This window comes from Anthonomus grandis, chromosome 2 (genome assembly GCF_022605725.1).
Source record: "Anthonomus grandis grandis chromosome 2, icAntGran1.3, whole genome shotgun sequence".
Classification (NCBI taxonomy): domain Eukaryota; kingdom Metazoa; phylum Arthropoda; class Insecta; order Coleoptera; family Curculionidae; genus Anthonomus; species Anthonomus grandis.
In genome coordinates this window covers 35376147-35393559 of record NC_065547.1, presented here as the reverse complement: position 1 = coordinate 35393559, position 17413 = coordinate 35376147, and the positions used below count along the sequence as shown (strand labels likewise).

Here is a 17413-nt window from a genome sequence, read left to right as displayed (position 1 = left end):
GATTCAGTGCCAACCAAAATCTCTAGTCATCCGGTATTGGATCTTCACACACTCACAGTGCTCTGGCTGATTCAGAGCGGATGCAATGTAGAAGAATGTTTACTGGAAGGGAATGAAATGGCTGGAGTTAATTTTGGAGCTTTTTTGCCGACAGATCAGAAAGTCCTGAAGTTGTTACTAGAAGCAGGGGCGGTGGAGCAGCAAGATATTTCTGGATGCGAGTATGAAAGCCAGGTCAGTGTTTAATTCATTTCTAAGTTTGATTATTTTTTCAATATTCAACTTTATTCTAATTTAAATATGTAATAAACTTCTTGGCATCTTCGAGTTTTTCTTGATATTTTTTTATATTTTTTCATCTTTCATTCTTCAAATGAAAAGCTATCTAAATAAACCAGACATGATTTCTAAGTCAGTTGTTATTAGCCTTTTAAAGCAGGCTGGAGCTTTATAATTTTAACGTTAAACGCTGCCAAAGTTCTGTACCAGTTCAGAAAACAGTGTTTTTCTTTTCAAAGTGAATTTTCACCCGCTAAACTCTGTAAATCCTTCGTTGAAAGTCCTGAGCAGGGCTGTATCAACTTACGTCCATTAAAAAATAATACGGTACATTTAGTACACGTCTAGGGCGATGAGGAAAGACAGAGGAGAAAATATGTAAGAGACAGTGCATGTTTTGCAAAAAACAAAAATTAAATTTTATAGTGCTATCTTAGATCGGTGTGCGAAAAATCAATCAAATAGCTACAATCAGTTATACTTAACTTATCAATGAATTAGGATATTAAAAAATGGGTACGAAGTTAATTAAGTAATAGTAAACAAAACCTTACTAAGTATACTATGTATTAACATTCCACGTATGGCAAGTTGCTTTACATTTAACAGCAATAAATAAATCTAAAAGCTTTTTGAAAAGAATCCGTAGGGTGCCGCTGTATAACAAATAACAAATTCGTCTTTATTTCTAGTAAAATGAAAATGTTGACCAGGAACAAAGCGGGCCCTTGGCTAAGGTGGCTTTCCAGTGTTAAACATTCTATGCTAGGCTATAGGTACATGAAAATATATTATATTAACATCTGTTAGACATAGAAAAATCTCCAATGCCCTATAAGAATGGAGTTACGTGCCATTTAAATGGAATATTGAAAGAGAACCGTAAACAAGAGTTCTGAATTTTTTGTATTGAATTAGAATATGCCTACAAAAGGGAGTGGTAAACAATGTCTCCATAAACAAATAAAGATAACGTGTTACATAGAAGGTACTTAACTTTAGATCACAGGTGTTTTTTAAGACTAATAAATATATTTTAGTCGCAGATAACCCTGTCCAAGTTTCCCCCTAATATGCGATTCAAAAGAAAGCCACGAATCAAAAGTTTTAAAATTTTGTGTCTCTGGAACTTTACTTATTGGCCGTTGATTTGTCTGAATCTTTAAACTATTAGAAATTTGATCAATTAAATTTTTGTTTGTCTGAAATAACGGAAGTGAGCATTTTTTACTATTTAACTCAACTAGACTATGTGGAATAGTAACGCTTAACAGATCTTCGATAATATCCATAAAAACATCAATTTCAGTTGAAAGCGGGCGATACAATGATAAAAATAAAAAATTCTATTTTTTATGGCAAAATTTTATTCCCACAGCTTCAAAACTTAGTTATTAATTCAATTAGCTTAAACTGAAAATCCTTCCTAATTCCCATTCCTTTCCCCCGCTAATTGCGCTATCTCTCTAAGAGATATCACGTTTAGATGTGCTATTGTCGAATTGTGACTTCCGCACAATACTCCTCGTTGTCAGCCATATTTAATACCGAAGAACCATACCCCGCAACATAGGACCCACTTCCTCCAAATAAACACACCAGGACAAGTGAACATTTGAGATATGAAGAACAATAACAAACCCTGCACACAATGAGAACAAACCAAAATATTAAACAAGTGGAGCCATAAAATAGTCTACAATTCATAGCCATAATTATATGTCGATCCTACGAAAAATTCACCTAATAAAAATAACATACCTCACCGTATAATTAAAGATTAAATAATTTTTTACTGATGAAATATCAAACAATTATTATGTGCTTACACGATATTATTAACACGTAAATACTCCTGTAACTATATCATTATTAGTTCAAAGATTGTATTTTAAATAAGAAAACAATAACACAAAACTCCAAATATAAATTATAAAATTAATGTAATTTATTTAACAAAAAAAAATATTTCCCAAAAATTTTAATTAAAACCAGAAAAGAACTTTATTACAGAAACCGTGTTTTTTTTGCTTATTTACAATAATAAAACTAAAATAATACCCATAAAAGAAAATTAAAAAAAAATCGACATACTGTGTAAAGTAACTAATTAATTTATTAAGCCCAAATATTTAGTATATTGAAAGAAAGAACAGTTTCTCAGCTTATGAGGTAATAATTATTGATCAAGAAAAACGATTAAAAAAAACTACTTTAACCTTAAACAAATTTACACACAACAAAAATAGATCGCTTTCCTAAAAAATACAGGTATTTTTTAAAAAGAAGAAAAAATTTCAGTATTTTTGAAAAAAGGTAAACTAACCCAGGCATAAATACGTTAAAAAAGTGCGAATTTGAAGAACTGTCATTAACACATTAACAGTCAGTTGGTTTAGTTTATCAAGGGATTATATGGTAACCTTTGCACCCTCCTTGAGCACCACCACGTACTGTCCAACATAATTTTTTAAAACGATCTCTTGCGAGTTTAAATAATTTTAAATTATTAATCCTGTAAGCAAAGCTCCCGAATCGTTTAGCGGTTTTTTATTTACAAAAATTTCGTCTCGCATCCAAATCTTGCAGAATGCAACTAAAATTGGCCTTTTTTTCGAGTTGGTATTGTCAGCGCCTAATCGAAAACAGTAATTTATATCGGTTTTTTGAATCTTGAAACCCATTTTATCCGACAATAACATCATAATGTTGGTATAAAAATCGCCATTTAAGTTATTTAATCTTGAGACTTTGTACCAGGATGACATTTTCATTGGTTGAACTAGTCTGCGTAGTGAACATTGTCGATTTAAGGTCTCTAATGTCATCCTCATCCAATTGTTGCTACAATAGAAGGTGGAAAACTTTTTGGCTAGACTCGCAAGACCTTTATTTGAGGTTTTTGAGTTAACCGCTGCAAGACTCATTTTTTGGCTTTGTCCTGCAGTTCCTTTTTGAAATTTGCAATGTCAGCGGTAACCTTAGCTGCCATTTCATCCATGCGGTCACTTAACTTTTGCATACCAACATTAGCTTTTTTAGAGAATTCCTCCCCTTTATTAGCTCCTCGAATCATTTTATCTAACTTACTGGCACAGAAAATCTAAAATTTTAAATTTATGAGGACCGACGTATCAATTAACAATTTTTGAATATTGCCTTGATTTCTTCACAGTGATTTTTTTTCTAATAAATGTCTCTAGTATCAACTGGATTGGCATATGTTCAGGATTTAAGGTAGTCTTAGAAGAAAAAATCTAAGGGGCTTAGACCAAGTGATCGAGGACGCTAAGGCACTCTCCCTCTTCCTATCCAACGATTTTCAAAATGCCTATTTAAATAATCCTGAGCTGCTAGGCTCAGAAATGTTATGGTGCTCCATCATGGAACAATCACATCCTAGCACGGGATTGCCAATGGGATATCATCTAAAAATTTCAAATATTTTCTTTTGCACATCAGCGGTGAGGATTGTTGTGATTTCCACAATTATATTTAGCTTTGACAAACGTCCCAAAAATTATGAACGGCATTTATTTTGTAATTAAAAGAAATATGTAAATTATAATTTTCACCAGTTTCCCTTAAACATATTTCTATCAGAAATTATGAGGTTCGGAAATTATTCTTCATAAACTCTTTTAATAGTATATCAGCATATTCAAAAAACCGAGCTTCAAATCTTTTATAGATGATGTGGTATAACAAATAAATTCTTTAATGCAAACCTAATTGAATAAAAATATAATTTTCTCAAAAACCGTTTATGTTTTTACTTTTACTATATACAGGTTGTAAAAAGAATCTCATTGGAAATATTTTAAAAACTACAAATTTTTAGAATACATATCTTTTAAAAAGAGTATTAGTTACTAGGTATATTATACTCTAGACTATGTATTGGGAAAAAAACATTATTGTAACTCTATTTTCCTTTTGATTGAATAAGGCTTTGTCAATAAGTCTGTTTTGGGTAATAAAGCTACTTCTTGAATTTAAATTGGAATATAGTCAAAATTACCCTTATTTTGGATGCTTGATTAAGTCATAAAAAAGGGGGTTTTCATTTTAAAAAGTCACTTTAAATGGTTAAATAAACCTTATTTATATTATTCTTCGCCATCTTTCTTTATTAAAATTCCTGCATAGACAGATGGAATTAGTTTAGGTTTCTCACCGACTACAAACTTATGGTCTGGCAGTTGGACACGGTAATCAAGGTGCATTAATATTGGTGCGTTAGCTGCTGTAATGCCCATCTTTATGCTTTGAGTGTAAAGTAGAGTCTGGGTTCCAAAGCTCTTAACGAACGTTTACACATGTTTTTTTCCCTCCTGTGTATTGACTTGCTTGGGAAGATGTCTCAAATAAAATGCAGACCGACTGATAGTAAAGCCTTGCTTAAATAGTTCAGCTTGCAAGTCGTCAAATGTTTTATAACATCTTATGACTTCAGTACGAGTCGATCATCAGCTGCACCACCAAAAAGACCAATTGATTTTATTACTCCGAGTAAGCCGGATTGATTTTCTTCGATTCTAAGCAGCCAGCAACATTATGAAGTTTTAGACACCTGCTACTTCAGGATTATTTTCATACGGTTCTGAATTTTTTTGTTTTTTAGTATCACTATTTTTCTTTGGCGTTCCGCTGTATCAATTTCTCTCTTTACTGGGGTTTTTTCAGTTTGAATATCTTTTCTACATGTTGTTATTTTTTTAGTAGCATAATCTATCGTTATGCCAGTGCGTGCAAGTACTAAGCTATTAAACTCAAATTCAAGTATAATAATTTTATTCTTCGAAGCGTATTGTTTTATACCAGTCTAGATTGAAGATGTCTCATTGAATTGCGACATTTCTCTGGCGTTTCAAAATCAATGCCGGAAAAATACCCACATTTCGTGCAGTTCACACGTTTGTATGCACTATTGATCGCTCGATGAACATTAAATATTGAAAATGCGCGGAATTTGAAGGGCTATAAAAAAATCTGTCTTAAGTAATTACGGTGTATATCATCGCTTTTGTAAAAATCAAGAAAAAAGAGTAGTTTGTTTAGTTTTTGTAACTTTCAAATGGTATATGGTTTAAACAATACAACATTCAATAAAACAACACAGCCTCCGCAAAATTGCTCATTTCGTCGTCGAAAAAAGTCGTGTTGTTCGAGTTTTCACAAAAATATATAAGAATTATTTTGCAATTTTAAGAAAACCGAAATATTCAAAACACCGCGCGAATCTTAGTATGTAATATAATAAAGTAAAATAGTGCGCCATCTGTTGGAATTTGTTAAACTGAAGGTTGAATATTGCCGCCGACTATTTCGCTTTAATATTTTAAGCGGTATTCCCGGTCTTGGCTCATGATCTTTTCATCAGTTTTTCCTAATATCAAATGTATGTACTATTTTTTGACAAAAAGCTTTTTATCTTGAAATTTGTCTTTGCACTATTGTTACGTTATTATACGTAAGAACACGTAATTGATAACCTTTTCATCGTCATTAATACATTTATTTTCAAAGAAAAAAATATGTATATTTAATAGAAAGTTACCAAGAACCAGCTTGAAGTGGATTACACATTATCGTTAGTCATCGTCCTATATTACACCTTGATTACTTCTTAAAATAAATTATTTTTAGTCAGTTTGCTCGCAAACGTGGCAGCGGCATCTTAAAATTTGCATATTAGTGGTATATAACTGTCTATAATTCAGTGATATTTTTTTATTAGTGATGTTGACGATGACATTAAAATGTATTAATTCGCATTATTCATCATGGGTTTAAAGCAGTGTTGTTTATTAATATAACTGGTAATATTTTTTAACTAATATCTATGTATGTACCTATTTAATTTCTATATATTACTATATCATCAAAATTATTTGTTTATATACTCATACCTATAATAATCCTACTTATTATATATATATATATATATATATATATATATATATATATAAATATATAAAGTAGATTCATTTTGGATAATAGCTAATAATATAGTCATTGGTCTTTCAAGTCCTGAAAATCTTGTCAATACTGAAAGTATTCTTGGCCTTTTTTATTACTTAAAATGTATATAAATGTGTGTCTTAAATAGTTTACGGTGATAAAGTTTTACTGATACCGATAATAATAATGAAACATAAATAATAATATTAATATCCTTATTTTTGTATACATAACAAAAGAATTTAGCCTGGTTGTTCAAATTTTGTGAACTTGAAATTTAACTGGTCTAATTCTTAGATAAGAACAAATATACATACGAGGCCTTCAATTTTTAATGAATATTAAAATTTTGTCCGGTAACATTTTATTTAATTTTGTGAAAGTACAGCTGATATAATTAGTTCTTGAACAAAATCAAACAGTCACGGTAGTTTAATTTTCATTTAGTAGAACAAAAACACATTGTATTTATTTAAGATTTTAGTAAGTATTTAACTAATGTAATAAAAATAGGTAAAAGAAAAATGAATGGAAAAAATACTGAGTAAAAAATAAGAAATTAATATTTATTACTTAATCCATTAGCTACATAACTTTGACCTGCTTGTTGATCAATCCAAGCTTGTGCTTGTATACAAATTTAAGACATTGTTGTGTTTCTATCATCCATGGCACTCCCGTTGTATGCTTATTCCACCGTTACTTGTAGTTAGAGGCCTATTATCCGTTTGAAAAACGACGTCGCTACTAAATGACCACTTGACTAGCATTTACACATACTACATATGTATATATAAATTAAAATAAAAAATTTTGTAAATATATGCATCTTGTCTAAAAACTCATATATTTCAATAATACAGATACTAATGATAATTTCTATTACAACATAAGGACAAAGCATATAATTATTAACTGATAAGCATTAAGGGAATTTTAGGAGCCATATAAAAAACCTAATTTTATTTTTGAAAGTTGCGTAGATGCTTGTTTGTTGCTCTTGCTTAAATAGTTTTCTCTTCTTAACACATTGAAGAACAGTACAGATACCTAGAAACTGGTTAAAAATGGCACTACTACTTTTTAACAAATTTTTCGTTAGAATGCGAAGTTAAACCTAGAAAGTTCTTAGAAATTAAAAAAAATATGTATTTTTGTAACTTTTAGAGTATTGTATGGTATTTGTATTCAAATAAAACCAAAAACATACAAAAAAAATTTTTATTCTAAAACAATTTTTTTTCAAAAAAGGTATTACAAAAAATAGAATACATACTTACAACACATATATACATACAAATACATACAAAAATATTTTATTCCTGGCTTGTGTGCCATTCTTCAAAACAACTTGGGCACAGGGGTGGTTTTTCCCTACAACCCTTACATCTATAGCTTGTTTCTTTTCGTACTTTATTCTTGGTGCACATTCTGCACTTTAAAAATATGGACTTTTTCTGAGACTGGCCGCCAGGAGTCCCTGGGATTTTTTCAGGCCAATCACATTGCAATTCTTGCATTGTATTATTGCCTTGATTGATATGAAGATTGTCATTAGTCTGTGTTGGTTTAAAGCGACGACTGTTATGCTTTTGATGGCCGTGCAGTACCATATCTCGTCCCTCAATATCAGTGGGTAGATTGATAAGGGATTTAATTAATTCACCTCTAAACTGCACAAAATTAAATTTACGCGAATTCCTTTTGCAATATTTTCTATATAGAAAAAAAGCGTTCCATGCACTCATGTCAACCAAGTGTGTAAGTTATAAGTTGAGATCATCTGATCACATCCTTCAATTCCCGACATATGTTCGTTACATGTTACTACTTCTTCGGGCTTATTTTTTTCCTTACCAAACTTATTTTTGACTGCTATCATTCGTGGATGGGTTTTAGTAGTAAGCACTAATACATCTCGCTTATCTTTCCATTTCGACACATAAACTTGATTTTTTCGCATCCAGAAATGCTCGGCACGCTTTAATTTTTTTGAAACGACTAATTTTGGATTGCCCCGTCGATTGGACCTGAGAGTACCATTACTATGAGTCTTTAATTTAAAAAGTTTTTCGGATAAAGGTATGCTATTATAGTAATTTCGTGTCCCTTAAGTAAGTAAGGTTGCATCAGCCGGAGAACTACTTTTTCTGCCACAGTATGATTACCAGTTTCTCCATTATTAGCATTAGTATTATTGACACTCCCAGAACCACTGTACATTTCTAGGTTTAGCACGTATCCATCAGATGTTGTCAGCTCATAAAACTTTATTCCATAACGATCTTTTTTGTTTTTTATGTATACTCTAAATCCCAGCCTCCCTCGAAAATGTAATAAAGATTCGTCTAAAGATAATTCTTTGGTAGGTTCATACGAATTTTGATACTGAGTCACAAGCATATCTAACAGCGTCTGAACTTTCTCCTTTCCCTTCGAATTTGGTGGCAAAGAGCACAGAATCCTTAGAATCTGTTCAAATCTTCTAGAAGACATAACAAATGGAAATATAGGGTGGTAAGAAAGTACATCTTTGTAGGAAAAAAAACGACGAACATTGTTCGTTGAAACTTGACTTTGAAGTAAACTTGAGTCCATAAAAAGGCTTTCATTTCATCGATAGTTATCGGTCGATAATTGGCTGACCTGCTGTTTCTTGTTTTGGGTCTATTTGTTTGCCCTAGTAGCTCTCCATAGTCGTTTGAACACCGAACCATATATTCCAATATCTGTGGCGTAAATAAACAGTTAAATACATCGAGGGGAGTGGAATTTTCGTCAATATTTATTTTAGCTCCTACACTACTTTCATTGAAATCAAAATTGGGAATGGGTGCTGTTGTAGTTTGCCATAATGATTCGGGATCATCGTCATTATTCTCCCTTTCAGCATCTGATAACTGGAGGCTATCCAGTCCTGATATACCGCTTTGGGCATCAAAATTATCTTCATCCGATAAGGTTTGGGTTAGTAAGATTTCTTGTTTCGAGCTTGTGCCTGGGTTTTCCGCATCGCTGTCTGACGAATCATTTGGTTGATAATCAGGATCTGATCCATCATTGCTATCATTATATGAATCAACTTCCTCATCGCTACTAGAAAACTCATCCCATAGTTTTAGCAAATTTTGCTGCTCTCGTTCATACGGATCGCCGGCACCATTCATCTGAAACAAATAAAACTCACTGTCAGATAAAAGCATTAGGTACATGCTAAACCAATCATGTTACAAAACTCTTATAATAAAAAGTGACTAAAACAAAGATTATCTGAACCTAACTTATAAAATAGTAACAACACAAACCTAACTATGTTGAAAACCTCTTGTGCTAAAAACATAAGTAGGTACCTAAAAAACACGCAAATCCACTTGCCGTAAAAACTAAAATTGCGCGTTATAAAGTAAACAGAAACAAGTCACTTTTCTCGCGCAAAAACTGCAATGTTACGAAAAACGATCCTCTCAGTTTGGCAGTACAATATTTACTAATTTGATTTGCAATAGTATCAAGACGTCTTACGGCGTCTTGTATGTGTTGGGTGGAAAAAAAAGCTTCCATAAAGAGCGGGGTTTTTACAGCGATGCAATACCTTATAAAATGTGGTAGTACCCAAATGCGACCCAGGCTAAATGCGACAGTAACAACCCGTCTTTAATTGTTGTCTCATTCTTTATGGGCAGAGGATTAACGTTCTGCCTTTTACTAACAGTTTATGTCTCGACGTCGTACGACGTTCTGCCGGATTTGACAACATCGAGGAGGACTCCGATAGACGTTACTGTCCTTCAACGTATTAAGATCTTATTTGTATTTTGCAAAATATTTCTTATTTTCTTACATTAAAATGTAGTGCGATGTTTAAAAGGTAAATAAGTTATGACTTCTCAAAATAAGACAAAGCTAAGAAGATGGCTTCCCCTACTAAGACTTTAATGTATAAAAGTATTGTACAAAAAAGAACCAGAAATAATATTGAGAGTCAAATATTGACATTATTTTTAAAAAATTATTTAAAAAAGGCGGATAGTATAATTTTTGATAGTCATTTTTCTAGATAATAACTAGCTTGTAGTTCTGAGAGAATATCATAAATCAAAAAAATCATTACATTATTCTGATTATTAAAAATTTAGGATATACAGACATCATTCTTACCTTAAGACTTCTGTGATTTCAAATACCTTTCAGTTTTATGTTATCTATACATACTTTTATGCCTATCTTAAACCTATGTTTTAAATATTGTAGCATATTTCTCGTTTGTTAGGTGTCAATTAAAACTATTTAAATTTATTTACACACTTCACTACGAAAACACAATCACTTAGGACTACTAGATATATTTATTTTTCCTGTATTTACTTACAACTATTTAAATTACGCGCCAATATTCCGAACTTTACTTTAGGGAACTACCGGAACGCCAATCCGGAATGTCGCAGAATCAGCTGGTGTTTACAATATCGTTATAATATACAAAATTAATACAACTGATCTCTTTTTATGCTTTGCCAATTAAATTGTATTGGTTTCTCGGCTCAAACTCATATGTTTACTATTATGTTTTTTAAAACATACCTAAATAATAGTTCTCAGTCCGAATTATTACGTAGTAATAGTATATTTGGACAGCAGACACATTTTCTGACTAAAAATCTGAGATCCACACGACTCATTGGGGTCATTGTTAGTTTTATGTTCCTTATGAATAGATCAATTCTAATCTTTAAAACACAGCAATTTGCTGATAATTCACAAATATATATCTAATTTTTATTGTCAGATATTCGGGACTATAACACTAATTTTAATTTTGATATGAAGAGCATCGCTTTATTTTGTAGAAATCACATTTGAAAAATAAATCTTGCCAAAACCTTGGAAATATGTTTGGGAAAGAATAGTTTGAATTTTAATGAAACTAAAATAGTAGGCCTAATATTTGTTTCTTAATTTTAATTTAAAAATCATATAGGACAAAATCAAAAAACAAAAAAATAGCTTACATGCTTTTAACGAAATTGTTTTAAAATTTATATGTAAATGTACAAATGTGGAATATTTTACGAAATTGTATAAAAAACTTACGCTATCATAAATGAAAAAAATATGGTAAAAAAAAATTATATATTTATGGTTTATAGTATCTTTATTACATTGAATTAATTGTAACATTGTCTTACATTTATTTATTATAATTATTGATTTGATTTGTGATGGGTTATATTGATTGACATGCTTACTTACGATAATTTAAAATTGAAATAATTTATTTTTAATATTTAATGTTTTTTTTTTAGTTTTTTTTTTCCTTTCCCTGTCATTGCCTTTCAAAAATTAATGTAAGAGTGAAATATCTTTCAACTATAACCTTAAAAAAATTGATTTCAGGTATCATGTGACACTGATATTATATTAATATATTTTTATAATAATTAAAAAAAAAACTTTAGTTAATTAGAATACTTATTCTTTTTTGAATTTCTTTTTTTAATTTAGTTGGCTTTTAAATATTATGAAGCGCAATTCTAAGCGGTATATATACACCGCCGTTCGTACAGCAATAAAGATTCTGTAAGTACTCCATACTATAAAACCTATTCTTTTTATAGGTGAGGTGTTTATACTATCATACATATGCTGAACTCTATTAGTTTTTACTAAAACAAATTTGTTTATGGCCGTGGCGGATTTAGTGGCTGGTTTTTAGAAGTAATTAAGTGTAATCTCGTTAGTTTGGTGTAATGTAGGATAAGGTGATCTCTGCATTCGGGATATTTAGTATTTTTAATTTGTCAATTTATTTTTATTTTATAATTATGATTTTATGTGGGAAAGATTTGGTAAGTTATAATTTTACATCGTTTTATTATGTAAGCAATTCAATACATGTACGAATACAATAGAGTTTTCAAGTTTAGTGTTTGATTGCAAATTGTGAAAAAACCAATGGCACGTTGAAGTTTTTTTATTTGGGATCATTAACGCGGCAGTATTAACAGCAGGTTTAACATTTGATAATACGTATAAATTTATTTCAGCTAAATTACATAGAAATTATGAAAATGTCTTCCTAAAATTTGAAAATATAAAAAACTAAGTTTGGTTGTTAATTATAGGTAAAAAACTACTTCAGATGACTTAAATTAGAGTGACAAAGTTTTCGTCAGTCTGTTTTAAGTATCTTGAACCAAATTAATTTTTTTAAGAAATTAATTATTAGGGGGTAAATCACATCTAAAATAAAAAAAATTTAGCAATTAAAACAATTTCTAAACTTTTTAATTTTAAAAACCAGAAGATTACAATAGATAAATATGAGAACCATTCTATCAAAATTAAAAAGATTTTATATACACTTACATAATATCGTAGATTGTTTTCGTTAATAATTTATATAAAATTTTCGTGGTTGAGTTTTTTACATTTTTAACCAGATAAATTGGGATAATAGCTACGAGACAATCGCCTTTTGAGCAGCTAACCTTCTTCTCAATTCTTTATAGAGGAAATAAAACAAAAGAGTGATAAGTTGTATGTTTTTATAAATTGGTAGGATAAATATACCTGGGGAATATAGTGTAGGTCTTATGTTATGTACAAGGTGTTCTTCATTTTTTTATGTTGCTAATTAAGTTGAAATAAGCATTACTTGATTGTCAACGTCCTGTTTTTTATTTAGGTTACTTGGGTCATTTAATATATAGAGTGCTATCTTGAGACCCCTTTTATTTATACTTTATATTACCATTTTATATAAAGCTATACAAAAGTCTAAATTATTAAAATAAAATACACTGATGATTTACAACTTTATTTGTTATTTTCCCTGCTTAATATAGGGCAATTTCAACAAAACTTTATAGAATATTTAAGCAATATTAATGAACATGCAATAGCCTATTATTTTAAGTTAAATGGTAAAAAAATTTACTTTGTAATAAGCTAAAATGTAATTTTCCAAATCTATAATTCATATTTTAAATGTTGAAATAAATTAACAGCCTTTTTTGTAGTCCCAGAGGCCAAACATCGGGGTATATTGTTTGATTTTCCGGTTTCTTCTATAATTACTGTGTGTGTGTGTGTGTGTGTGTACCGATGTGTCTGTTGTCTCATAAAATGAATACGCATTGTTGAACGGAATATTCCATTTTAAGTCATTAAAATTACGAAATTTTATAAAAATTAAACATAGAATTAATATTGTCCAATAATTTTGTTATTGTCTCAAAAAAAACATAAATTTTGTGCCATATATGATAGCATAAACAGATAAGCAAATAGCTCAGATATAACCTTTGAAAATTATGAAATATTGAGAAAAATATAATACAGGATATCATAAAATGCAAAAGTTTGCAATTTACGTAATACAAAAAAAATTATGTAATTTACAATTTACAAAAAAAGTAATGCAATTTACGTAATATACCCTTTTTTGAATAAACTTGTTATCGCTAGAATTTATTATTTTATTTTGTATAATATTTGTAGATGTCACTTGCCAGCACTTCTAGCGAGCAGTCCCCAGAACCACTTTTTGATTTGCAGGACCTTCATGGGCAGGCAGCCTTGCACGTTGCTGCTCGGTTAGGACAAAGTCAGGTTGTTAAGGTAAGTAACTTTTTTCTTCAACAATTAATCAATTACTTGATTAAAATAATAAGACAAAAATTGTGTAGAAATATGGCTCAATTAATTACTTGGCCAGTTAACTAATAATTATTATAACATTGTTTAATTACAATTAACCACAAGGAATGTTCATTACTTCTATATCTTCTAAAATACTTAAAGAGTAGTTTTTCACCGGAGCTAAAAACTGATACCAATAAATTAAAATGAATCAGTGAATCTAAAACAAATAATCACTGATATTGATATGATTTTTTGAAATGCTTTATTTTTCATATTTTGTTTAGTGGAATTGAGGTTCTTGTGTCTAGTTTAAATGTGATATTCGATTTAAAATTTGTTTAGAAATGAGGTGGAAAAAAAGTCTTATATCGTTTTTAGATTTTTTAATGTTTACCTTAATGTATAATATCTTTTCGTTGAAAGTAAAATATTTTTATTGTTTATTATAAATATGTGTAAAAGCTCATTCCGAATCTTTCTATTAGTCCTTAAGATGCTGGCATTTCATAAACTCTAATTATTCTAATGTTTGTTATTGGATCTATATTTTGAACTTTTAAAATAATGAATATAAACAAACACTTAAAATTTCTAAAAAGTTTCTTATATTCACCCACCTTTTAATTTTTAAAAGTATTTTGTATACAAAGTTATCAGACAAAGACAACCTTAGTGAAGATGCACAAGTAAATAATAAAGAAACACAAAATAAGCAAATATACGTCGTCGTCCTGTTATCTGACATTTTTATATATGTTAGATAAAATAGATTTCTTCCTAGTCTTGACGTGAAACCTACTACCTCTACTGAATGAATATAAGATTATATAAGCAAAAAATACTTTGGATAAAATCTACTACAAATTTTGCAATGAACTTATTTTTATTTTACAGGTTCTTCTAGAATCAGGGGCAAATGCCAATCAAGCTGACATAGACGGTTGGACCCCTCTAAGAGCGGCAGCGTGGGGAGGCCATACAGAGGTATACATTTTATTTACAACAAAACTTCAACATTAATAATACTTTTTTATAATAATAGATGCTGAAAATTTGTTTTTCATTACTTTTTAAGCAATGCAAAACACAATTGAATACACAATCTTTGTTGGGACATCTAATCCAGATAAGCGTATAATAATAAATTATCGATAGTACTAAAGAATCTACCTGTTTTATCCTTGTTTTATAATGTAATATTATGGCACTATTTGTATATTGTACACAGAATGCGCAGTATTGCGCTCAGAATTATTGGAGGCTGTGCTATTCGTAGGTTAGAATTTGTTGTTAGAATTGTCTGTATATTAAGAAAATAACTAGCCTTAATTTTGATAAAACTAAGAAAACTTCTAACTTCACAGGAAAGATATTTGGACTATGCTATGGCAGAGGCAACATTTTCTAGCAACAACCCATTTTATTTACATAACCCTATTTACACTGTATACAGTATAAAAACTAAATTACTGTTCTATAGAGGCCAAATTCACAAAACGTAATCAATGATTACTTTTTACAAATTGGAAATATGAAATATATTTACACTTTAAGTTCAATTATAACTTATGGATAATGAATGTTTTCCTCTAATTATATTTAAATTAAAATAAAATAATATATATTACCGGGAAAGTTCATGAATAATGGGTCTATTAAGAATGTAAATTATACCCAAACACCTTTACAATTTACCAAAATAAGAATTAAATTTACTTATAATTAAAAATGATTTAAAAAGAAGAAGAAAGATTAAAGATAAAAGTAACTGGCCTGAATTGTCCTAGTCTCCAGTCAGCAACACGTGAAATTTCACCAAGACAAGCGGAATATGGTCTGTCTTGAATTGTGTTGTTCAAATAGTGCTGATAATGGGGTTAGAATCCTCCACAGTCCGCATGATTTGGAACAGACTATTCTAGTGTTACCGGTGGTATATCAGAGAACTCCGAACCATTACACCCTCAAGGCAGTAGTAAGGCTAAAAAGAAATATGTAAAGAATTGGTGATAAGAAAGAGAGAACGAAAAGAAAAGAAAAAAGCCCTGAAACAATTTTTCAATTATAATAAAAATGCTTAATCTCACCATGGCGTTGCGAATAAAGAAATGGTCTATCACTAACCTCGCTAACTTTGCAATTTAATCTTAAGCATTGTGTTACGAAACCCAATCATGGCTTTATAAGTTAAAAGAGGTTCCAAGAAACCATGGTATGCCATATTTTAGGCGCCTTACACCATTTTGTTTCTTTGGGTGGGTGATAATACTTAAGGTGTGCTCCTACTAACACACGGGAACCCAGTCAGTGGAAAGGTCGAAAATAAAAATCGATACCAATCTTGACAAGTGAAAGATTCCTCTTCCACACCCAACGCAGACAAACGTCAAATGAGATACCCATGGACTATGCAAGCAAGAAGAGCATAAATTATGAATAACACAAGTAATCCGCGTAGCGATACTAACGCCGCTACTCATAAATTTGAGATGAGCAATAAAAACTTATTTTAGGTATGTGTATCATTAAAAATTGTTGCTTTTAATTTTTGTTGTTTTAAAATTGTTTGCTCATAATTGAAAATAATCTGTATTAAGATTCACTTGAGTAATTAATGGAGCCTTTGCCTTATAATAAAAATTAAATTAAATAGAAAAATAAAACGCTACAATAGGTGTTTATTAGTATAAAGAAGGCGCTAGCGAGGATAACCTTTTTGAAGAATTACCTCTATGTAGTTCCGAAATCCTAATGATGGATCGAGATTTAAGTCCAGTATTTCAATATTTTCAGCATAAGAAAATTGGTCCCGATTTATAACAAAATTGTTACCATTCTGATTACTAGTTAAAGATTATGTTCAGTGGAATATCTTATGATAAAAATTTTAAAAATACCATTAGTACTATCAGAAGCCATTTCAATATCAAGATCAAATAGTGATGATTTAAAAAATGAAGGGTGGCTAATAGGAAAATTAATTTTTCTTTCAGCTTTAGAATGCGTCTGTGTAGTGGGAGAACTGCAAACATAACAACGTCGTGTAACTAGTGTTTTGGGAATTATGTTAAGATGTCGCAGTTCACGGAAGAGCAAATTGCTTTTTGCGTTCGCGCGTATTACGAAAATAATCACGCGTACATAGTCGTTCGTTGCAGATTCCGTCGATATTTTAGACTTTGTGGCATTACTGCGGCTCCCAGCTCAAATCTAATTAAACAGTAGGTTACAACATTTGACAGATGTGGGTCAACACAAAAAACTCGACCGCAAGAACTACACGAACCGTCGAAAATGTTCAGCGTGTAAATGAGTTGGTGCGTGCTGTTTCAACAATGTCGCCACGCAAACGGTCATCATCTCTAACGATTAATAGGATGAATCTACAATGGATTGTACCCTTGAATTATAATATCTTGATTTGAAACTACACCCGTATAAGATCCTCGTACTTCAAGAATTACAAGCTTCCCTTGGGGGACCTGGAAAGCAGATTACATTTGCAAATGCAATTTCTCAGATGAAG

General features: G+C 30.5%; 1 protein-coding gene across 1 annotated transcript in view; it reads left to right on the top strand.

Moving 5' to 3' along the window:
* Nucleotides 1–17413, top strand: part of LOC126748821 (ankyrin repeat domain-containing protein 50) — a 68950-nt gene that overhangs the window by 9540 nt on the left and 41997 nt on the right. The window contains exons 5-7 of the mRNA XM_050458307.1: nt 2–234; nt 13744–13863; nt 14782–14871. Coding sequence (XP_050314264.1) covers nt 2–234; nt 13744–13863; nt 14782–14871 — 443 coding nt within the window. The remainder of the gene's footprint in view (nt 1; nt 235–13743; nt 13864–14781; nt 14872–17413) is intronic.